Below are 24238 nucleotides of genomic sequence, written 5' to 3' on the forward strand. Positions count from 1 at the left end.
AGGTCAATCTCAATACAGTGCAGTTTAGACACGGCCCATCACACGACCAGCACCCATTAAACTTATAAGATTATGGCTTCTTTTAGAGAGATATCCAACCTCACATTGAATCAGGCTGAAACCAAAGTTTATGGAACAGAAGAAGCAGCAGACATTTATGCACTGATCGAACAGGTCCGTACGTTCAGTACATCGAAGGGCACCACTTCACAAATGCTGAAGCAATTGGAATACACCATGCGCAAGGAGGTTAATCAACGTTTACATGCGACAACATTGATAGAATATCATAAGGTTAAGAGAATCCCTAGAGGATTACGCATAGCGCTGAAACCGATGCTGTTCAAGTTCAATAAGACATTCATGATTAAGTGGCATGCCATTTTAAACAAATGTTCATTGGACTTAATTCTCTTGATAATAGAGGAACTCTCACAAATATTAAAAGATTTGCAGGAAGATATATATAAGCTCCAGCAGGATCTCGCAAAGAACATCCCAACTGAGGATTGGACGAAGATACTTGAAGACATCAACACAAGGTTGGATGTGCATGCGAAGGAGGTACACGATCGTAAAATTCGAAAATTCCGAAGGGATACAATCGATTATAAACTTGATGAAGTTTATACGTGGGCGGAAGCCTACGCACAGAAGAGATACACTAGCAGACCGACCCCAAGACAAACGTCCTCTGAAGAGAGTGTAGTACAGGAGGATGAACTTTCATTGCAAAGAGCACCAGTTCATATCCAGATGAGCACTGATCAAGCAGTAACAAGCGCGGCTGGTCCATCAAAGAGCACTCAACCGTCTTTTTTAGCAGAAGGCCAATCCTCCATACACCCGCCAGACCTACCGGCAGAAACAAGACTAGACGTACACGGAGGGGACAAAACGACAAAAAAACCAGTGGAAGGCGGACGACCACAGCGCACGGGAACGAAAAAACCAACCTAGTGGTAAACATATCCAAACGGGAACTAACGCAAGAAGAGTCACGAATCTTGAACAAGGGGACATCATTTGTACCAACCTACGTTTCAAATGGATTAGAGACTGAAATTGCTCTATTCAAGTTTCTACGTAAACTACGGTTAAAATGGTTCTTTTCCTCAACCACCACTGATGGCAGTGGACGCCCAATCGACAAATTCAGACCAAAGAGTAAATTCATGTCTCCTATCTCACATAAGATATTAGACAATTTTGAGACATTAGTAAAAAAGGACTTGGAAGCCATCAGGTATGAACTTCCTAAAAGACAGAACTTGTCGAAAAGTGAAAAACGGACACTCAATAAATTGAAACAGGACACTACGATAACGTTTCAACCTGCGGATAAAGGAGGTGCCCTCGTAATGATGGACACATCATTCTATGATCAAAAAGTGGATGACCATGTAAAAGACACCGAGACATATATTCAACTGGATTGTGACCCCACAGATGAACTTTCTAAACTCCTCAATGAGATCATCTTAAAAGCGGAAAACTCTGGCATCATCACTACTAAGACTGGCAAATACTTGAGAACCGAATTCCCACAAGTGCCACATATTTATATGTTGCCCAAAATTCACAAGAGTATTCATGACCCACCGTTTAGACCCATCGTGGCAGGATGTGGATCTATTCATGAACCCATTGGACACTTTGTTGACTACTATTTACAACCACTGGTACAATCTTGGACAACATATTTGAAAGATACGACTGATTGTTTGGTTAAACTTTCAGAAGTGAATGACTCGATTGATGACACCACCATTCTGTGCACCATTGATGTGGTGGCACTTTATACATCGATAGCACATACAGAGGGCCTTGAAGCCATTGAATGGAGACTGCTACAATCCGACTTAGATCAACCATTATGTGTTTTTTTACTGGAGCTTCTACATTTTTCCTTATTTCATAGCTACTTCAGTTGGAAATCACAATACTTTTTACAAAAAACAGGGACATCCATGGGCTTTTCTGGGGCCCCAGCTTACGCTAACACCTTCATGGCACAATTTGAACAACAATTCATCCTATCCAACAGAGGGTGGACAGAACATCTGATTCTATTTCTGCGATTTATTGATGATATCCTGGTGATTTGGCGTGGCAGCAGAGATGAGTTGGAACACAGGATCAGGGAACTTAATGAATGTAACCCTCGAATCAAGTTCACACACAACATCCAAGAAAATAAGATACAGTTTCTTGATATAGAGATTCGTAAAACAACACAAGGGATATCTACCACCGTGCATCGCAAACCTACAGATGTGAATAATGCGTTACATTACACCAGTGCACATCCTTTGAATTTGAAGAACCATCTACCCACATCTCAATTTATACGCATCAAAAGAATAACATCGGATCAAACAGAATGTGAGGCACTGTTCAAAGATCAAACAGAAAGGTACACAGAGAGAGGTTACCCGAAAAACATACTTCAGGATGCTGCACTAAAAGTGTCAAAGATGGATCGTAAGAATCTTTTACAAAAGACAGAAAAATCGCCAAATGACAGAATCGTTTTTGTAATGAAACATTCAACGCAATCCCAAAGGATTAAACGTATCTTGAAGAAGCGATGGGAGATGATAGCTAACGAGCCAGATTTCACTAATCTGTTTAGAAATTTTCCAATCATAGCACACACACGTGCTAAAAACATCAGGGAGATACTGAAGAACCCGAGACCAACGCAAGGAATGACCTATAAAGGGATGAGAAAATGCTATAATTGTGGTCAATGCAACAACGTTACAGTAGGCAAAACGTTTCATCATCCAAGTACAGGAAAAGACATAGCGCTTAAACATAATGCTGATTGTAACACTACAGGTGTGATCTATGCGATCACATGTCCATGCAGTTTAACTTATGTGGGAAGGACGTCGCGAAAAATAAAAACACGTATCATCGAGCACAAGAGCACTATTCGCAATAGGTCATCCACTTCCAGTCTAGCAACGCACTGGACCAGGTCCAATCACACAATTCCACAAATAAGATTCACAGTATTAGAAGTAGTTGAGAAACACACAGGTAAAGATCACAACACAGCATTAGCCCGACGAGAAACATTTTGGATCAAAAAATTGGGGACCATGACACCTGGTGGGCTCAATGATCAGTATGAGATGCTATGTTTCCTTTAAATGTAGTGACATTAAGTAACATGATGGGGTAGCATGTTGACCTCTAGTGATAATCCCTGGTAATTTATGTGAATGTTTTGTGTACTTAAAACCTTGAGTAAACACTTTGTAATGCATGAGATCATTGTTTTACACTTAATTATTATTTTGTGTAGAGTGTTTGGCTCGCAATTTAGGATCCTTAACCTTGATTGATCGATAGCTGTTCATCACACAGGAGATTGGAATAATCTCCTGGTACAACAGTTGAGACTATGCAACAACAGAAGATAATGACGCATGACGATAACCTATTTTTTTGATGGTGTTTACAAGACCAATAACTGATTACCTCCTAATGATTGTGAGAAACAGCCATTGTTGTAAATATGATATTAATGCCCTTTTGTACAGGATTAACTACAATTTCTTTGCTCGCAATTTGACACTGAGGGTGCCCCAAATATAGATATGTTATCATGAAGAGATCAACATAGGACTTTCGAGTCTTATGGTTTAAATAATTTGTTGCACAGCTGAATGGTATTAATGACGATGCACGTATTACAATGTTTCACATCATTGTTGAATACATTTTGGTTTTACACGGGGTCCATAGGGAAGCACACGTTTATGGGCTTTCCGCGTAACTCGATTAGTCCCATCTCTAGCTCCATGAGAGCTGGAGCTTTTAGGTTGCCGATAGTAGAAACCGGTGACGGACCGGACGCAGACGCCGACACTCGTTCCAGGGCTGCAGGCACGCCAGTACGCGATCGCTAGGTAACTACTGCTTTAGCATTTCAGAGTCGTTTATTGCCCCAACTTAAACAACGATAACGCGCACACTAACCTGATTTTTGCGGACCCATTGGTTTGCAGTTGGTTCAGACGGCTTTTTGGAGGCATCCCCTTTGAGACGTATACATTTGAATAACAGCACAGAGGTTGAACCGCCAGTATTGGGGTAAGCGTTTTTGAGGTTGATGCATTGAACATTCCTCACTAAATGATGATTTAGGTACTAACAGTTGTATCTACCTCGTTTCTGGCCATTTGCAGCATACGACTGACGTGGATAGCGTTTCACTTATTTTTCGAACTAGACGGGCATGGTGAGTGGTCTGATGACCATTTATACATCTAAATAATGGGAACTGTTTGGAGTTTAGACACTTGTGGTGTACGTGGGGAGTCACTTGGGTGTTTGTTAAGACAACATATTGATGGTTTAGATTTGGGAGTTTTGTTTACTCACGCTTATACTTAATCTTTTGAACACTGGTATAGGTCCATGAGCCTTAGATGTCCATTGGATGTTAGCCGTTTGCTCAGCACATAATGTCATTTCTAGACGCACGGAGAAATTGTAGTTAAACCTAAATTTTCAACATGTATATTATGAGAGCATTGATGGTGATATCATATTATATTACTTTTGTAGTGCCCTGACAAGGAACTGACGTACATGTCATCGGAATGAATATTATTTTCAAGATTGAGTTATATGCCCCTGAAGAAGGGTCAAAGTGACCCGAAATGCATTGGGAATTTGCTTTGTGAATGATTGAATTGTTTCAATGTTATGTACAGTGCTGAATTTACCACTGTTTGCCTTTTTGTTTATATATTGAGTACAGCTTGAATGACTAATACTGAATAACAGTCAATAAATTTTTGAAACACATGCGGAAATGTATGGAATAATGTAATTTATCTTTGATGATGATTTGAGACCATTTATGTAGAAGTTGATTTATATGCTTTGAAACCTTAGGGACTTAGGGTGAGCTCCCGGACAGACCTGGTTGCTGCCAGGCCTCGACAGGACTGGTCAGACCACCACATTATCACATTCTTCATCAATGAAAAAGTTAAACTTAACCCGGTTCAAGCCACTAAATCCAAGGTCTGGAAAAGGGACCTGAAGAAACTCAACCCTAATTCTTTACCTTCCCACAGCTGCAATCTCCTCCTTCCCCCTACCGTCGCTCTTGACGTTCAATCTTTGACCGACCACTACCTCAACTCTATGACCTCAATAATCAATGAGGCCGCCCCCTTGCAATTGAAAAAAGTCTCCACTAAGAACTCCAAACCATGGTACGATGGTAGACTCAACGAAGACAGACAAGCCATGCGAATGGCAGAGCGCACCTGGAGATCAGCCCCTTTGGCATTGCAACGTAAAACTCTGAAGAAAAAGAGAAACGCCTACTTCAGGAAAATCAAGCGCACCAAATCAGATTTCTTAAGCCTTCAGCTCGATCAAGCAAAAAAACGTCCAAGAAAACTATTTGAACTAATCAAAACACAATCCAAGGATCATCCCCAACTTACACATAGCACAATAGGCGATATACCATCATATGAAGACTTCTCTGCTTTCTTCAAACTAAAGACTGATAACATAAGGAGCGATCTTCGCAATGACTTCATCCTTTACTCCAACCCCCACATCATAACACCCACTGAACCAAAAAACAATGCTGCTTGGTCATCCTTTGACACCTACTCAGAATAAACTATTTTAAAACTGCTCAGCACATTGAAACCCTCTAATCACCTCACTGACCCTCTTCCTGCCAACGCTGTAAAAGACTTCATCCCATTACTCCTCCCACTCTGGACCAAAATTATTAACAGTTCACTTCAACAAGGACTCATCCCCGACTCACTCAAAATTGGACAAATTACACCTATACTCAAGAAACCAACAGCGGACCCTACTGACCTAAACAATTACCGTCCTATTACCAATATTCCCACACTTGCAAAACGTTTGGAAAAATGCGTACAACTCCAATTAACAAAACACATTGATCAGTTTGACCTCCTCAACCCTCATCAATCAGGTTTCCGAGCAGGGCACAGTACTGAAACTGCTATGACACACATAATTGATGACGCACTCCAAATCCTAGATCAAAACGATACCTGCCTTCTCATCCTTCTTGATCTCTCCTCAGCATTTGACACTGTCAAACACGAGAACTTACTCGAGCTGTTAAACACCAGAATGGGCCTATCTGGGACTGTTCTCAAATGGTTCACCTCCTTTCTGCATAACAGGGCTCAGAAATTCAAGAGCAACAACTTGATGTCCCCACCAGTGCCTGTAACTTTAGGCGTCCCACAAGGATCTTCTTTATCCCCAACATTGTTCAATCTGGTCATGGAACCTCTCACCACCTTGTTACAAGCATCTAATGTACACTTTCACATGTACGCCGACGACACCCAACTATATCTCAAATTACAATCCCCCAAAGACATCAAACTTCTGAACTCAACGCTCAGAAACACCCAATCATGGCTTGCCGATAATCACCTCAAACTCAATGCTCTGAAAACTGAGTTCCTTCTGATCTCACCTCCCACGAAAATCTCCACCACCCAAACTTGGCTTAAACACCTATCTGCACTCAATGTCCAACCTACCATCGTGGACTCAGCGAAATCCTTAGGCATTACACTTGACACCAATCTCAACATGCAGCAGCATATCAGCAAAGCAACTAAGGGAGCTAACTTCCAAATCAATACCCTGAGGAAACTTAAACCCTTCCTCCCAGTCAAGGACTTCCAAACTGCAGTACAAGCCCTAGTCATTCCTCGCTTAGACTACGGTTGCGTCGCCCTTTGCGGACTCCCTCTATCTACAACTGCACCCCTGAGAGCCTCTTTGAACGCTGCAGCAAGACTCATCACGGGATCAAAAAAACACTCGCATATTTCCCCTGACTTAAAATCCCTAAACTGGCTGCCTTTTGAAGCCAAAATACATCTGAAAATTGCCTGCATGACGCACAGAGCTGTACACCACAACTCACCCGGCTACCTCACTCAGAAACTGACAATATCTGGTGGCTCAAGAACCACTAGAAGCACAAAGAATCTTCTCCGGAAACCTCGTAGTTTCCGGAAGGAAAAAACATATAAACGCTCTTTTTCAGGAATGGCACCCAGGATCTGGAACTCACTCCCTCCTGAAACCAGACTTATCTCCTCCTCTGCACTCTTTAAAAAAGAAGTAAAAGCTATCCTCATGACTAAAATCACCTAAACTTGTACTATGGATCTATTTGAGGAGCTACACCTATCTGCACTATTGTTTGTCTGATTGTCGATTTGTATCATTGGTTTTAGTCAATTATTATGCTACCCCATGTACCCACCCTATTTTTGCTTTTAATTTTTTACCTACAAGTATTCTATGCTCAAAAGTCTGTTAATCTCTCCCATGTTTCTTGTTTCCTTACCTCCTGTATTTGTGAAGCGCTCTGATATCTGCAAAGATCTTGTTCGCGCTATATAAAACTTTCAAAATAAATAAATAAATAAATATACCCTCGGGTACTGGGACCCACTGTATAGCTTTTAATTATCACTTCCTTTCACCTACACTGCACACTCAGCGAGTATACCAGCTCCTCAGTAATCTGGAGTCGCAGCACACCCGGGACACATTCGGTGTCACTGTGGTGGGCCCGATGATGAAGCATGCCACCAACTAGGTTGGTGGGTGAGGGCTTCATGACCAAACCAAATGGTTTGCCAACATACATACCCATTGAGTCCTATCACACAACTTAGCTAGTCCTTCTTGATAAATCACAAGAATGGACTTAGACACTTACGGGTACAGGGCTCATGCACCTGTACCCTCGCCACTGGTATAGGGCACCCTGCTAAAGGGGTGACTGATCTATGCAGTGACAGTGGGTTGTAGGCATGGCACATGTGGGATGCGTGCCATGTCAACTCTTCCCTTTGTTCTGTACCAAGACACACAGCCTGCAAAGGCAGTGTGCGAGTGTAAAGGTACAGGACCTCTAAGGGTGGCACAATAAATGCTGCAGCCCTTAGAGGCCTTCCCTGGTCACACTGCCCTGAAAACCTGTGGTACCATTTACCAGGGGCTGACCTGTGGCCAGAGATGCCAATTGAGTTTGGGTTTCAATGCAGTTTTAGGGAAAGAACATAGGCCCTGGGTACCTGATTAGCAGGAGCCCAGGGCACACTCAGTCAAAGCACATCAGCAGTTCAGTCAAAAGTGTGGGCAACCATGCAGAAAGAGGGCACTTTCTCACACTTATCAGAGGATAGAGTGAATACATTTGGTATACATACTCACACAAGGCAGGAAGGCACACAACTACTGACTCCAGGCTAATATTTGTAGAAAAATATTACTTTAGTTACTTTTATTTTTAGAAACCAAGTTGAACTCAGTTACAGGTAACCACACAAAAGATAAGCAAAAGCAGAATAGGCCATACCGTAGCACGTCGTACTAGAGGCATTTTTCTGCGACACTCGAGCCCAGACACGCAAAGGAGAAAGCGGATTTAGGGGGTACTACACCACCCGAAAAGTGATTTTTTACCCATGAAGACACTGAAACAGGAGACTATACTTCTTGCTATTTAAAAGTCACACAAGTTTTGAAAGCACAATCCTGATAGAAGACGAAACACGTTGACTGGGGTGACTGAAAATTGTAATGTATTGTAAAATCAATAAAAGTTGGATACTGGACACCTTCTTAAGATGGCAGCTGAATCTCATTTTCTGTTCATCATTGTTATATTTGTTAAAAATTGGATTGCTTGAATTTGGGTGGGAAACACAACAATATAGTGGACGCTCCTTTTCTAATTGTTTCAGTTACAGGTAAGCAGACTTTTATGCAATACTTTCAAATTACTGGCAATAGGTTTGTACAGCATCAATTAATACTTCACATGCGCATGAACTGCTTTTCAGTACACAAAAATACACTTAGGTATTCAGGATAACACTTAGTACAGTACAATGAGAGATCAAAGCAATCCTATGGGGAAAAGAGAGGTGAGTAGTTTACAGGGATGTAAATGGTTTTGAGATTCAGTCTCCAGGGGTTTTGGTCAACATTGGCCAAGGGTCGGACCAAGGTAGGTATTGCACCACCAGCGGCACTGGGGCAGCCGGGTGCAAAGGTCACTGGTCCCAATGTTATCATATGGAGGCTGGAGGCACATCGAAGAGGCCCCAGTTACAGGTAAGTACCTGCGGTTCAGGAACACAGGGCCTAGAGGTTAAGATAAGCACTGGATGGGCCACCAAGGAGCACCAACTGCAGCACAGATGCTGGCGGGTGCAAAATGCAAAGGAGGCGTTGGGTGCCCTGCTGAAACTAATGGATGTCCCCAGTCAGGGAAAATGACTACAGGCTTGGTTTCCTAATGTTAGCTGAAGGAATCCCATGACTGGAGAGGTAAGTTGGATAGTGGGGGATACTGGGACACCGTCGGTTGGTCACACCAAAGCCTTGGGGCTGCGGGTGCAGGGGTGTCTTTAGGCATCGGGTTTTCTCTCCAGCTCCGGTCGCAGTGACCCTTCAGGTTGAGGCTTCTGGCATCGAGGGGGATGTCCAGAGAGGTTGTCCAACGCCAGATCCCAGGTCAGGATTGCTTGGGAGACTTCACTGGGTCAGTGGGCCACCTGGACTCGGGCCGTGGGCGTCCGTGCAGAATGGTGCAAGTGCTGTGGATCCACCTGGATCCAGAGTCCTTGAGGTAGTTTCTTGCTGGACAAATCCGGTGTCCACGGGAGACAAGAGTCTTTGTTGAAGACAACACAAGTCCCTGGGGTTCTTGGAGGTTGCTGGCTTCGGGCCACATCTGTTTCTTGGAGCAGGGTCACTGGATGAGGAGTCAGGCTGGTAGAGCTGGGGCCAAGTTAGTCGTTGTCATCTTCTCCACTGCTGCATGGCTCTTCAGTCCTTCAACAGTCATCAAATCTGAGGAGCAAGGGTCACGGGAGCTCTTAAATACTAAATTTAAGGGCGTTACTGAGGTTGGGGGCAGTAGCCAATGACTACTGTCCCCTAGGGTGACTACACCCTTTGAGTTCCCCTCCCTCTGGGGAGAGGGGCACATTCCTGTTCTTATTGGGCCTATTTCTACAATTCAAGATGGAGAATTACTAAGAGAGGTTCACCTCAACTCCTGCCTACCCTAGGGATTTGCCAGGATAAGGTGGACACTCCGACTCTAATTTTCCTACCTGTCCTGCTGCCAAAAGTGGGGCGTGGATAGGGGGAGGACATCTCCACTGTTTGGAGCTGCCCGAATCAGCACATCACATGGTGAGAGCCTTTGAAGGTCACCATCAAGTGTGACTGGTCTTGCCAGTGAGAGGTGTGAAGCACCTCCACCCAGAGCAGACTTTGTGGCTGACGTCCAAGAGCACAAAGGCTCTCACCCCATGAGGTCAGAAACCTGTCTGGCGGGGACCAGTCAACCAATATACTAGAGGTTGGTCGGTTTTCAGGGGTCATCTCAAAGATGCCCTTTGAGGACATTTTATAATAAATCCATCACTGGCTTAAGTGTGGGTTTATTAAGCTGAGAAGTTCGATACCAAACGTCTGAATCTTTAGTAAATTCATCATGGAGCTGTGAGTTTGTGCTGACAAACACTCAGCCCATGTGCTCAAACTGGCTTAACTGCACTTACATCTGTGAATGGCACATGCAGCTATGCCCTCACCTCTGGTATGTGGCACCCTCCCTTAGTGCTGTGAGGCCTGCTAGAGGGGTGGCCTATCCATGCTACAAACAGTGGTGGTGGGCATGGCACACAGTGATGTTTTTGAGGGTGCAACAGCAGGGCCCAAAGGGCGGGCAAGGATCCAGCCCGTATGGGGGTTGGATGACCATGTTTCTGTCTTGAGTCAATCTCCTCCTGTAGCTTGTTGGAGAATTGCCTTGACCGCGCCAGCACTGACATCGGTTTTGCTGATCGATGCTAAAATCTTCGACTCAAAGGGTGGCTTCAATTTCTATGCCAAGGTTCTGGTTGGCTCAGAGGCATATGTGGTTAATGCAGCGGGTGGATAAGGTGCCAGTGTTCGAGTAGCAAGAGCCAAAGTAGCCGGTCTTGAAGGTTTCTTCGGCACCGAGTTGGGCAGATCATCGTAAAGGTTTGTCTGTGCCAAGCTTATCCTGAAGGCAGAAGTAGTCCAAAAGCCGCTCTCTGGTGCTCCCGAGTGGCTGCGTAAGCCGCTCTCTGGTGCTCCAGAGTGGCTGCGTGCTCTTCAGCAGAGGGCTGCTTGGATTGAGAGCAGTGCTGAGGTAGTGGGGGTTCAATATTAGGCCTGGGCAAAGCACTACGCTACACTCGCGTAGTTTGCGCAACTTCAGACTATGCGAACTGCACGTAGCACAGTGCAAACACGCGTAGCGTAATGCAGCGGTCATTTTTTGCTAGCTCGCAGTCCTCAACGTCAAGTTGGCGACCGCAAGCAAGCAGAATGACATCCTGGCAATAGTTTTTCCTCGTTCGCGATCAGCAACATCAAGTTGCCGATCGCGAGAGTGGAAAATAAACCACCTGGCGAGATTCTCAACGCGGGGGTCAGGTTTCTCATTGTGAGTGGTGGCGTATGCTCACGACCGCTCGCGATGAGAAACTACCAGTCCGCGTTGAGAAATCTGCCGCTTGAGTAAAAATCTCCTCGAGCGGCAAAAAACTACAGCTCGCACTGTGCAAGCTGCCGTTTTCAATGATTGCACAGTGCCGGATGCTTATCCGCACTGTGCAATTATTGAAAACAGCATCTTGCACAGTGCAAACAGGGTACTACACAGTTCACGTAGTGCTATGCGTAGTTCGCAGTGCACTTCGCATAGCTACGCGTAGCGCTACTTCACAAACTACGCCCAGGGTTATTCAATAATTACAGACTGCTGGGCTGGTGGAAGGTCCTCAATCTTCAGCTTGGAGCCAGAGCTTTCTTCGGATGAGGCAGTCTCTTCATCCGCAGTAGACTGTTGTGGATGATGTACCCCCTTGATGTCCTCAGGATCAAAGAGGTATGGGGTGTCACCGCTGCTCCTGCACGACATCGCGAGTCAACCTGCCTGATGGTCACAAAGAGTCTTCTTGGATGGAAGGAGTGGAAGGCGTTCCAGGCGGCTTTGTTGTGTTAGGGCGACAGGCACAGATTGCAGACCTGATGAAGATCGGTCAGAGAATATTTTGTGCAGCAGCGAGGACAATGTTGAAATGTCACCTGTTCCATCACCGCTGAGGCATGGTGGAGAGGTGCAACTGAGAGACAGGAGCAGGTCCTGAAGGGAGAGGCCCAGAAGTGGTCAGGGTCAACGCAGACCCCGCTCGAGCGAAGTAACAAGACATTGACCCAAGATGGAGAATAAGGAAGATGTGATTGAAGTACAACACTGACGGAGGGAAGAAAACCATGTGAACCAAAAAGGAGCACCGCAATGGTGTTGACTCGGAGCACTGGAGCACACGTCTGAACCAGACGGCGGAAAGAAAACAATATAATAATGGAGTCGATGACCATGCTCATTATCACCAAGAGAAGAAGTCACAATACCTTGTGAGTCGAAAGACTTCTTTGAAGAAGAAAAAACTTGCACGCATCCGGGGCCAACAAGAGATAGCAGGAGTATGCACAACATTTGCATCTACAGCCACACATGCCTTGAACATATATTTACGCATTTTTTATAGTTACACTGATCAGGTGAAGCCATTCTCGAGGTTCATTTTTCTTACCTCAATAAATGGCCGTGCAATCTTCGGAGTAATTGTATCAGTAGGCGAAGGTTCCTGAGAAAGGACAACAAACTCCTCAGCTTTAACCCTGAATCCAGAGTCCTCTGGGGGTGAATACACCTCAAACAGCTCCTGAATGGTTTGCTGAAAAACAGAAAACACTTTTGCATAACATTTTCTAATTAACCAGAGCTCGAAGCATTTGACTTAAAATGTCACTGAATAGTGCGTGGCGCCGCTTATGAATCTCTTCTATTGTAAAAATTTCTTTTAACTATGACTTACACTTTTTCTTAATGTTAACAGAGGGTCCCAGCAAAATCAGCTTTCAGAGGGTTTAACATGATGCCCTCAGAAGGATCTGAGGGCATGATGTTTTGGGATCAAGATCACACAAACAGATGCACACTATAGAGGACTTTATTCATCTGGAAGCGGGAACAGATTTTGTTTGTACATTACCTGTAAACTGAGCTATCCCTTGAAAAGTGATACAATTTTAAAGTCAACGTTTTCAGTAAAAACCTTCTGTTATGCAAAGTGCCACGTGTGTTTCAGCCTCGAGATTACTTCAGAAACATCACCAGGATGGCAGACCCAATTGAAAATTACCCAAATCAACTTTTTCTGAGTGAGTTCACATCTGAAACAGCACGATTAAAAAGAAAAAAAGGCCTAAGCTGTTATCATTGCCAACAGAAATCTCAGCCATCAACAGGAATGCTGTTTGTCATTATTAAGAGTTTATTTTCCTCAGTTATTCATTCCAGGATACTTAATATGTCTGCGTAAATAATGTGGGAACTTGAGATTGTGGATGTGTCTCCTATCTGTGGTGTTCTAGCAAATAACCACCTTTCTATATCCTTCCTGCACTGCTCCACTAGAGAGCCATCAACTGATGAACCGGCTAAATAACTGTGATGTTTCATTGCCTTTTATGGTTAAAAAAAGTGCAGAAATCTTCATAATCTGCCAAAAGTGTTATAAGTGAGCAAAGATTACTTCAACCTAAGTCCACCCATCTGATATTAAATCAATACTTGTATTACACAGGGGTCTAAAACGTAGGGAATTAAGAAATTACCCAAAGTCAATCAGCAGTTTTTTATGAGAATCTGCAACTTTCTGGAACTTCAGTCCAGCACCTCTAAAGACCCAAAGTTCCTTCCTGTATTAGCTGATTTAATAATATCCTTATGCTTTACCACTTCTAAGGCTGTTCTCTTTTCTTAACACCTGACATTAGAGCAGCAAGTGCACAGAATAAAAAGCTGACAGCGTTGACTGAGCTTTTGATCGTTATAAATTTGTCAACAGAAGTACCTGTGAGTAGGGCTAAACTATATATTTCAAACTACATAAAAACAACTTTGTGCAATCGAAACACGTACTATTATTTATTTTTTATTTTTGTTTAGTAATCGGCTCTTCTGATACATTTGCTGTTTTCATTTGGGATCGTTTTTTCGTATTTATCCTGGTACCTGTGTTTGTTACTTTGTGTTTGTACTGCGCCCCATCGCCCTTGTCTAGAATGTACATGTAAGGCGTTTAAATATAATTAAATATTGTGAGTTACATGAAACTAGATCTTCCTATTTTTCATCAAACTTACAGGGAAAAAGAATGCCAAGCTCTAAGGATGTACAAAAGCAAAAAGCAGTCTTTGAAAAATGTTCCCTTTTCTTCGTCATTTGAACTAAAATGTCAATGTGAGAGTGACCCACTTTAAGAGATTCAAAGGAAAAAAACCTCAGGCAAAACTAACAAGAATTTCCTTTTTAAAAGGCCTTATCTAGAAATGTTTATGTGTAAAATAACCCACAATAGATGATGCCTGGTCCAGAAGGCTGGTACAAAGGGTCTGGGTGAGAAATCTGGCTCTTTACGGATGGTTGCAGTGCACTGAAAATTGATTGGAATATATCAACTGATTCATGCACAGCACATGTAAATCTGATACTTAATTAGAGGACTTGGTTTCATTTTTAGGTGATAAAAAGTACCATTTCATTCATGAAGGCACGTCTCTACGACCCCTCCTCCTTACCTGTGTTAAAAACGCAGTGGAGTAATTATTGCCTTGAGCTGCGACTTCCCTGATTAGGTCTTTGGTGCCATTTTTCAGAAGTTTCTCTTCGATGGAATTGCCACTTACGAGCCTGGTGAGGCAAGGGGGTATATGAGAAAAGGAGGGGTTAGTACGAAATAAAGCTCAACCTGGCTGTGAGCCCAGGGGTCTAGGATCTATGACACCACAAACCAAATCAAGGATCAAAAAGGTCAAATTTGATCAACCATAATTTGAGCAGTAAATCAGCACTATTAATGGGATCCATGTAGCAACAATAAGCTACACATGCATGTTGTAGCTGTACAAGCAATATCAAATAAACAGCAAGCATTAGAAAAAGAATCCTAAGCTCTAAACATAACAAGACGAACACATAAGAGTGAACAATATAGAAAAACGCCTCCAGTATAAGTGAAACACAGCATATAATACAGCTTTACATTTTCTATTCCTGCAGCGCTCAAGTGGATCAAGATCACAGCCCTGCATCACCTTCTCTGAAAGGTTCCCTGGCTGAGCTGCTTCTCACGCTTTGAGCGGAGTCTTAAGGCACACCAGGCCCAATGCTTTGACCCTGGGTCTGAAGTCTGCAGGCTAGATGGTGCCGCTGCCCTGCACTTGCAGTCTGACGAGCCCTTGGGGGACAGTAACTACTACTGTTGGGCTTGACTGTCAAAGGGGAACTACAGACTCAGGAAAACCCACAAGAGGAAAAAAAAAAAGACTTTTCTTACCATGCTTCGCTCGGTTGTAAAAAAAACCAAAAAAAAAAAACCGCAAATTCATGTCCAAGTCAGTGAGACAATCAGTACTTCAGAAAACTGCCCTTTTGATCTTTTCATTGGTAAGTAGCTCTAACATAAGCACTACCACCCAACTTGATGGAATAAAAAAAGATTCTAAAGATGATAAAGCACGTGAGAAAAGGCACAGCTGCATTTTAATACCACAGAGATGTCTCATTACCAACACTCTTGTGGGTAAAGGTCACTTTGCCAGAAAACTTTTTATAATAAATACCAAGGTATCTCGCCACTTGCTGGGAAAAGTGTGCATAGAATGTGAATCTATATTAGATCAGATGCAAAAAAAAAGGCTTCTGCAAAGTACAGTTTTCTCTAGAATAAAGTGATAAAAGAAAAAATGTTCCCTTGCCCAGGCGACAAATGATTATTAATTATCACAATGTGAAGAGATTTGCAAATTTACATTTCTTAAGGAGTGGTTTGCTGCAGGGTTGCCTAGTAAAGACATTCGTTCTAAGATTTGTATCAATTTTACATGACAACTAAAAACGACACTGCCTGTGGTGCAGTGAGGGACCTCTACTGGGGCTTTACAGGTAAGGGACTCATGGTCTAAATCTGCCCTTTCAGGTTTGGTCTTGGTTTTCCTCACTCTGAATAACCTTTGCCCTGCCTTGAAAATGCCTGATTGTCAATGACAGTAATACAACATTCCTTCCCACCAGCTGTGGTCAAGTTTGAACATTCACCTTTCATTAGGTCAACCTTACCTATAGATGTGAACATCCTTGCATCGCCCAATCCGGTCACACCATTCCTGAATTTTTGAGTCCATCACTGGATTCAAGTCGTTGTCATAGAAGACAACAGTATCGGCATCCACCAGGTCTGCCCCCATGGCGCGACTGTGTGTGGAGAGAAGCGCACAAAAGTACCGCCTGTTCCGATTGAAGCTCTTCATGAGGTCCTTGATGAAATATTGAAACACAAAACCAAAAGTATAACATATTGAAAGTGAAAACTAAATTTAACAATTTCATCCAACACAACCTTTAAAAGTCAACTTCAATGACCTCACCAACAGTTTAACAACATTGGACCGCAATTAGGCTGTGATACTGTGTCTCGGTCCAAGTCTTCAGAATGAACTAAAAACCAACTTACGTAGCAGTACCAACTATCTTAGTTTCACGAAGCAGCTTAAGACATGGCTGTTTTGAGCTCAGAATCTGCATGATACATGCTGTCTGCATCAGGGGCGCTGAGAAGGCTTTTTTGAGGACAGCCATGTGGGGTATTAATCTGCATAACATAACCTGGTTAAATTACGCCTACCATAACAGGAGGGACTTTGGAACATACAAGCACAGTTTTATTCTATCCACATTCATTGGAGTTGTCTTTTGTCTAAGTCAAACATTTTGTTTCCTCTTGAAGCAGGCTAGGGCTTGCATCATACTCCACTCTGAATGTTGAACATGTTTCTATCTGAGATACCCCCCACCCAGAAATACTAACGATACAGTTAAAACTATCTTTTAAGCAATTAACTTACATAACTTAGAAAGCTTACAATACGTTACTAACCTGTCGATATTTAACAGAACGCAAGCATTAAGAAAAATAAGCATTCCCTGAATTTCAGCCTCCTACTGGTTAATTTTCAACTAAGACCCTACAAGATGAATCATGAACATGACTTCAACAGAAAAAGACAAAGAGGTCTCGGGAGTTCACAAGAACAAACCTTCAGTTCTAGATACTTTCATTTTTATTGCATTATCTAAACTGAGCAAACACAAAAAGTGTCTTTGAAGTAAGAGGGTGAACTTCAGTCTCCATCACAAGCAAAGGTTTTCACTACTTTTTTTAAATTTAATCTTTTTATTGAACTTTTGCTCAGCATACAGCAAATGTAGTGGTCAAGTCAATCGCACAGTGTATATGTTAAACAAAGCAGAAAATAGCTTGAACATGAAAGTGACAGTCATCATGAGAGGAGACTTCACACATTACAGAAATCACCGACCCCCATAAGCGGAACTCCAAAATGTTAATTTTCCTTCCACGCCCATCTCCATCTGTTTAGTAGGCTCAATAAGCACGCCAGTTACCCAACATCTTCTCCCATTTCTTTGGGCAGCCCCTGCTGTAGTAAACCACTTGCTCAGCCCCTTGGCACAAATCGATGTCAGATTCCTAGTTTTGAATTTAGGGAGGGGAGAGGAGGGTGTTGCACCGCCCTTGCCGTTACCACCAGCCTTATCTTATAGCATTTAGGCCATATCGCCTCACCTGGAATATTCAAGAACAGCCATTTTGTATATCTAGGGGAGCCACCAGTCTGAGAACTCGGGCCGTTATCTGCACCACTCTTCTCCAGTAGAGTTGTATTTTTGGGCACTACCATAGAATATGGAAAAAGGTGCCCACCTGCCCACAGCCTCTCAGGAAGAGCGTAGTCTCCCATCCACATCTTATGCATAAGCACTCAAGAGCAGTATGATCTATGCAATATCTGGAATTGGACTAGCTTAAAACAGGCTTGTATGGCCACCTTCCTCGGACTCTGTACTGTCTCTACCCAGTCATCGCCTTCTAGTGTCCTGGTGTCTCTTTCCCAGGCATTTCTCCAAGCAGTTAATGGGTCTGGGGAGTTATTAATTATTTTCTTGTAGATCAAGGAGAGAGTCTGGTCTGTCAGTGGGGTCCGGGGGAGACGGTCCTCCAGTGGTGCCACATCAGCCAGTTGTTCCCCTTCTGAAAAATGCTGTCGGAGGGTGTGCCCCACCTTCAGGTATCTGAAGTGCTCAGTCTCTGCCATCCCATATTCTCGTTGCAGGACCTCGAAGGTCGCCAATGCCTGTCCTCTCCATATGTAGCCCAGATGCTCTATGCCAATTAGTGCCCATTTTGAAAAGCTTCCAAGGTTTCCAACCTCTCGCAAGAGATCACTGTCCCAAAGTGGGGTCTGGTCCGTCAGCTTACCTCCCATCAGAAGATCAGTAGAACAACGCCCTCAACTCCCACCTCCGAGACACAACATCCAACCCAGAACAAGCTGCGAAGAACTTTTCACAGTAAATCACAGCATGCAGCAACACAATTGTTCCCGCTAAGCCAGCCAAATACAAAGGACCTGCCAGAAGAGACTGCTGGTGCACCGCGGAGCTGAAATCCACCAAATGCAACTGCTGGACACTATAAAAGAAGTGGTGCACCAGCAAACAGACGGAAGACCATACCACCTTCAAGACAGCACTCAACCAGTATCACCACCTCCTGAAAGAAACTAAGAGGAACGACCTAGCAGACCCTACAGAAGCCAGCTCAAACCACAGCAAGGAGCTCTTTACCATCGTGAAGGAGTTCTCCAATTCCGCAGCCACCAACAACGACATCACCCCTCCCAAGAACGGAGTTACATCCTGGCAGACTACTTCCACAACAAGATCTCAGTCATCTACCAAAACTTCAAGCCCTAGTCCCCTGCCAACATCAGCCTGCTCACACCCACGAACACAAACCTCAAGCTCCTATTCACCAAGAGGGACCCTCTCATAACTCAGGCCACAATCTCCATCATGAACTCCGAGTACTCTGAAGCACCTACAGACTCCTGTCCCCACCACGTGTTCAACCGAAGGAACACGATGATTGGCCACAAGCTCAAGAAAGTCCTGAACACCCCCATCACCTCAGCTGGCTTCCCTGAAGACTGGAAACACCCTGAAGTGAGGCCTATCTTGAAGAAACGATCTGCCAGAACAGAAGAACAGAACAACTGCAGGCCCATCTCCCTGCTCTCCTTTCCAGCGAAGGTTCTCGAGAAGGCCATCAACCAGCAACTCACCTAACACCTAGAACGCAACAAATTCCTGGACCCCTCTCAAACCGATTTACGAGTCAACCACAGCATCGAGGCAGCCCTGATCACAGTCACCAACATCAGGGCCCTCCTGGACCGCAGCGAAACTGCAGCCCTCATCAACCTGGACCTGTCAGCCATCTTTGACAACGCCTCCCATCACATCTTAATCAACTGACTCCACCACATCGGAATCCAAGGAGACGCCCTCAAATGGATCGCCTCATATCTCACCAGAAGAACCCAGCGAATCCATCTGACACCGTCCACCTCGGACCCCAAGAAGATCATCTGCGGTGTCTCTCAAGGATTTTCCTTCAGCCCCACTCTCAAACACATACATGGCCCCCTCCCCTGGCCAACACAGTCAGATGGCACAGACTCCACTTTACCTCCTACACCGACGACACCCAGCTCATCATCTTGCTATGAGAAGACCCCTTCAACACCAGAGCCAATTTCCACAGTTGTATGAGGAATGTTACTGGCTGAATGAAGGTCAACTGTCTGAACTTCAACTTGGACAAGACGTAAGTCCTCATGTTTGGGAACAACACCTCGCCATGGAACGACGCATGGTGGCCTGCTGAACCCAGCCCAAACAGACCAAATCCACAACTTAGGCCTTAGCTTGGACAGCAAGCTATCTATGAAGAAACAAGTAATAGCAGTCTCATCCGCATGCTTCTACACCCTGCGCATCCTCCGAAGGTCTACAGGTGGCTCCCAAACAACATTAGGACAACCGTCACGCAGGCCCTCATAACCAATAGACTTGAAAACAGAAACACTACATAGGAATAACCGCACACCTCCTGATGTGACTACGGACAATACAAAACTCAGTGGCAAGACTCATTCTCGATCTCCCCAGACAGACCAACATCACACCCGTAGGATCTGGGTACCTGATGTAGTACACCCACTATTTCCCTGGTATTTGATGCAACTTTGACCGAAGTGGGTTTCTGCTAGCCAGGTCCCCAGCATCATTGTTCGTTCCCCAAATATGTGCAATTGTTTACCCAGTTGGCAAAACCTTTAGTTCTCTCTGTAAGCACCTAGTAACGGGTACACCCTGGTACCTAGGGCGTGAGGCGCTAAAAAGGGTCCCTAAGTGCAGCAGCACGAATTGTGCCACCTTAAGGGACACTAAGCACATGTAAGACTGCAATTGCAGGTTGCTTGTTGTGGTACAGACAAAAGTGAAAATACGACATGACATTACTGTGTGCCATGTCCCCTACCACTGCATGTAATATTTGTAAGTGACCCCTACAGCAGGCTTAACAGATTTAAGGCAGGGCACTGAATATTACATGAGAGGGAATACTTGCATGAGCAGATATGCCCCAGAGCTGGTCAGTGTTATTACTGCCAGTACAAGTGACAAGGGAAGCCATTTTAACACATGTGCTGGACACTGGTGAAAAAAGCATTTGCAATGCAATAGGTCTCGCATTTGCGAGAGTTTAAGTTATTGGCATTCTACGTGGCAATGCCTTTTATTTATCTGTTTTGATAATTAACACATACATAAAAGGCATTATTATTTGCAATACCAATAGCTCAGAGTCTTGTAAATGTGAGACCTATTGTATTTCAAAGAAGCGGCTGCCATTGTCCCAGGCTGCTTGGAAAGTGAAAGCGAGTTGAAGGAAAGCATGTTGTGCCTGCAGTAGGTGAAACTCATTAAAGGAAATAGTGCTCACAGACTAAATAAGACGTTAGAAGTAGAAGCTAAAAGATCTGCATCACTCTGATCACAGATTGTCTTGATGAATCCACTAGCTGATAATATCAAAACCATAGGTTTTTTTACTCCCTAAAGCATCCACAAGTCAACTAACAATGATTACCAGTTAAAGTCAAGCTAGGGCAGCATACCTGGCACTGTTCAGTGTTGGCATTTTCATCAATCCTCAAATAGGTGAAAAGATGGAAATTCAGAAATAGCTCGAGGATGTCCAGCATAAGAGTCATCTGTGAAAAGATGAGCACACGTCGCCCCTCTGTCTTCAGCTTCTGCAGTAGGACAGCCAGAGCCTCAAACTTGCCTGGTTTTAAGGAGAGGAGCAAGAGAATTACAAATGTACAAAAAAAAATGCACACAGTACGCGATTCACTCAGCACCTTAACCTACCAGAGTCATGCTGGACCAGGCGCAGGTCAGGGAACTGCACCCAGTGGGGCGTGGTCAATGCCTGAAGCTGTCGCAAATGTGGAGCACACTGTTCCCGGAGACCAAGTTCCAAGATCCGCATCCTATGGGAGTGTGCGGGAGAAGGGTTTGAGACATACAGGGCCGGAGGAGCAGCAACAGCAGGTGGCACCGCACAGAGAACCCTGGGGAATACCACAGAACACACCACGGTCAACCAAAGTAGTCCTTTAAAGTAAATTAATCTTTAAGAGCAGAACATTTACAACAAATGGGTAATTGATGAAGGAAAGAGATACCTATGATGCAAGGCTGGTAGGCACAGAATCTCCAGATCACGGTTTATGCTCTGCACAATATCCCAAGATCATTCAAGCCTCTAGTCATTAACAATCTTAGATTTTTAAGTGCCTGATTTTCAAGTTACTCATAATGTTTGGGAAATCGTTCGCTTTATACCTCAAGTCAATGCTTTAATCAAGGAGGAGGAAGCAAACTTTTAACTCTGCATATTATGAAATGTGTCAAATAGCAAAGCAGACAATCAGAATAAAGTCTAATTTACCAACTGTCAACTACAGGCCTCATAATTAAAGATCTACTTTAACTACAGCGTATAAAAACTGACCTCCCAAATGTCTAGAATACATGTCAATCCATGGGTTATAGTTGCATTGTGGAACGTGTAGAGCTGAATTTACAATGCGATAGCCATGATTACAAAGTATCACAATGCAAAGAGAAAACCTGTTGTGGGTAAGTTACTCATGTGTGTATTCTGAAAACTTCAGTTCTGTAACAACAACCTGACAGGACATTCAGATTCCAGATAGATAAAACCACATCAAGTCACAAATGTAGTTCTGATTCAGGTTAATTGTCAATTTCAATAACGCTTATTGTGCTCCCCTTTTGACCAATGTATATATTAACCTTACTTATTATGATTTGCCTACTTCATGACATACAAAGATTACTGTCCCTATCTATACTAGTATAATAAAGGAAGAACTTTCAGCCTTTGAGGCGGGTAAACTCGGGAACCACAGCGCCAATCCACACACCTGATACACCGCTGGAATCGTGAGGGTGTGTAGATGGTTATAGGCTATATAAATTTTTTTTAAAACGTGATTAAAAATATTTACAGTAAAAAAAAAAAGTAGTCCCTCCGAAGTAGCGCCGGCCGCGACGTGCGTGCTCACGTCAAGAGCGCGGGGAGGAGCGGCGTCCAGGGGCGCGACGAGGAGCGGCGGACATGGCGCGGGGAGGAGCGGTGATGTGAGGAGCAGCGGACAGGCCAGTGGCGGTGCGAGCAGAGGACAGGCTGGAGGAGCGGCGGCTGAGGTAAGGGAGCGCCGGTGCGAGCAGCGGACAGGCTGGAGGAGCGGCGGCTGAGGTAAGGGAGCGGCCGACATGGCGCACGGGAGGAGCGGTGACGTGAGGAGCAGTGGACAGGCCAGCGGCGGTGCGAGCAGCGGACAGGCGGGAGGAGCGGCGGCTCAGGTAAGGGGACCCATGTCGGGGCAGGCGGGGGTCGGGGCAGGCGGGGGTCAGGCCGGGCGGGGGCCCGGGCTGCTGCACAATGTCGGGGCGGGCGGGGAAGCCTGTTGCACCCGGACAAGGTCGGGACGGGCTGCTAGTATTTAATAAGGGTAATCGTACAGACTCCAGCTGTTACACGCCCATTTCATTGATCGCTACCACAGTTAAAATATTAGGTCGCGTAGTTTATAACAGTCAAGGAGTGGGTCAAAGCAGAGTCTGTATTATATCCATCACATTAAGGGTTTAGAAATAAGTTAGGGACAATTGAGCAGTGTCTAAACTTGAAGTTGGTGCTTGGTAAATATACTGTTGCTAAGCAGATGCCCCTTTACCTGGCTTTTATGGATTGGTCTACTGCATTTGAATGCGTTTTTCGTTCCAACATTTGGGTAATGTTATTATCTAAGGGGTTGGTCAGAGCACTTGTGCAGTTTCTTGCGTTTTGCACATTAATATAAGAGAGACAAGGTCAGATTTAGTGACAAGGAAGAAATATCTAAGGACCGAGATCTGCAGGGGTGTGATTCAAGGATATGTGTTGGCTCTTCTTTTATTTATATTAGGTGCAGCCAGCTCTCAACTCTGTCGATAGGCCCTAATTGGCTGACTAATGTAAGTAGCTTCCCATATTTAGGAGTAACTTTTTCAGCCTCTGGCTCATGGACCCCAAGTATTACACAACATAGAACACAATGATCTAAGGCAAATGGCTTCCTTTTTAGTCTTCCACAGCCTTGGGAGTTGGTCAACTGGCATTCCTCGTGCAGATATACAAGTCTCAGTGTGTTCACAGAGCAACCAAGGGGGCTGAAGTATGGGGTACCACAAATTGTGAGGCATTACAACGGGAAGAAAACAGGATCTTTAGACAGATCTTAGCAGTCCAGATCTCAACCTCTCACTCTCACAGGACTGAAACACTACGCTAATACATAATAACCAGTGATTTACAAGCAAAAGAAATCTGCTGTGCTGGGAAACCCCACAGCACTTTCCCCCCCCGATGTATGTCATCTTACCCTGCTTCTAAATGTCTCACTTAATGTCCAGCCAAACACGTGCTCACAATTATATACAAGTTCAGACTCTGAGAAGTAGAATAAATGCCAGAAGAGGCTAGCCGTA

The 24238-nt window shown here is 44.3% G+C and overlaps 1 protein-coding gene across 11 annotated transcripts in view; it reads right to left on the reverse strand.

Moving 5' to 3' along the window:
- EP400 (E1A binding protein p400) overlaps nucleotides 1-24238 on the reverse strand; it is a 522955-nt gene that overhangs the window by 207106 nt on the left and 291611 nt on the right. For all 11 annotated transcript variants that reach the window (XM_078667964.1, XM_078667963.1, XM_078667968.1 and 8 more), the window contains 5 exons: nucleotides 21548-21750; nucleotides 21292-21461; nucleotides 16307-16503; nucleotides 14767-14878; nucleotides 12714-12857 (listed from right to left, as the gene is read on the reverse strand). In XM_078667964.1, coding sequence (XP_078524090.1) covers nucleotides 12714-12857; nucleotides 14767-14878; nucleotides 16307-16503; nucleotides 21292-21461; nucleotides 21548-21750 — 826 coding nt within the window. The remainder of the gene's footprint in view (nucleotides 1-12713; nucleotides 12858-14766; nucleotides 14879-16306; nucleotides 16504-21291; nucleotides 21462-21547; nucleotides 21751-24238) is intronic.

This window comes from Lissotriton helveticus, chromosome 11 (assembly GCF_964261635.1).
Source record: "Lissotriton helveticus chromosome 11, aLisHel1.1, whole genome shotgun sequence".
Lineage (NCBI taxonomy): Eukaryota > Metazoa > Chordata > Amphibia > Caudata > Salamandridae > Lissotriton > Lissotriton helveticus.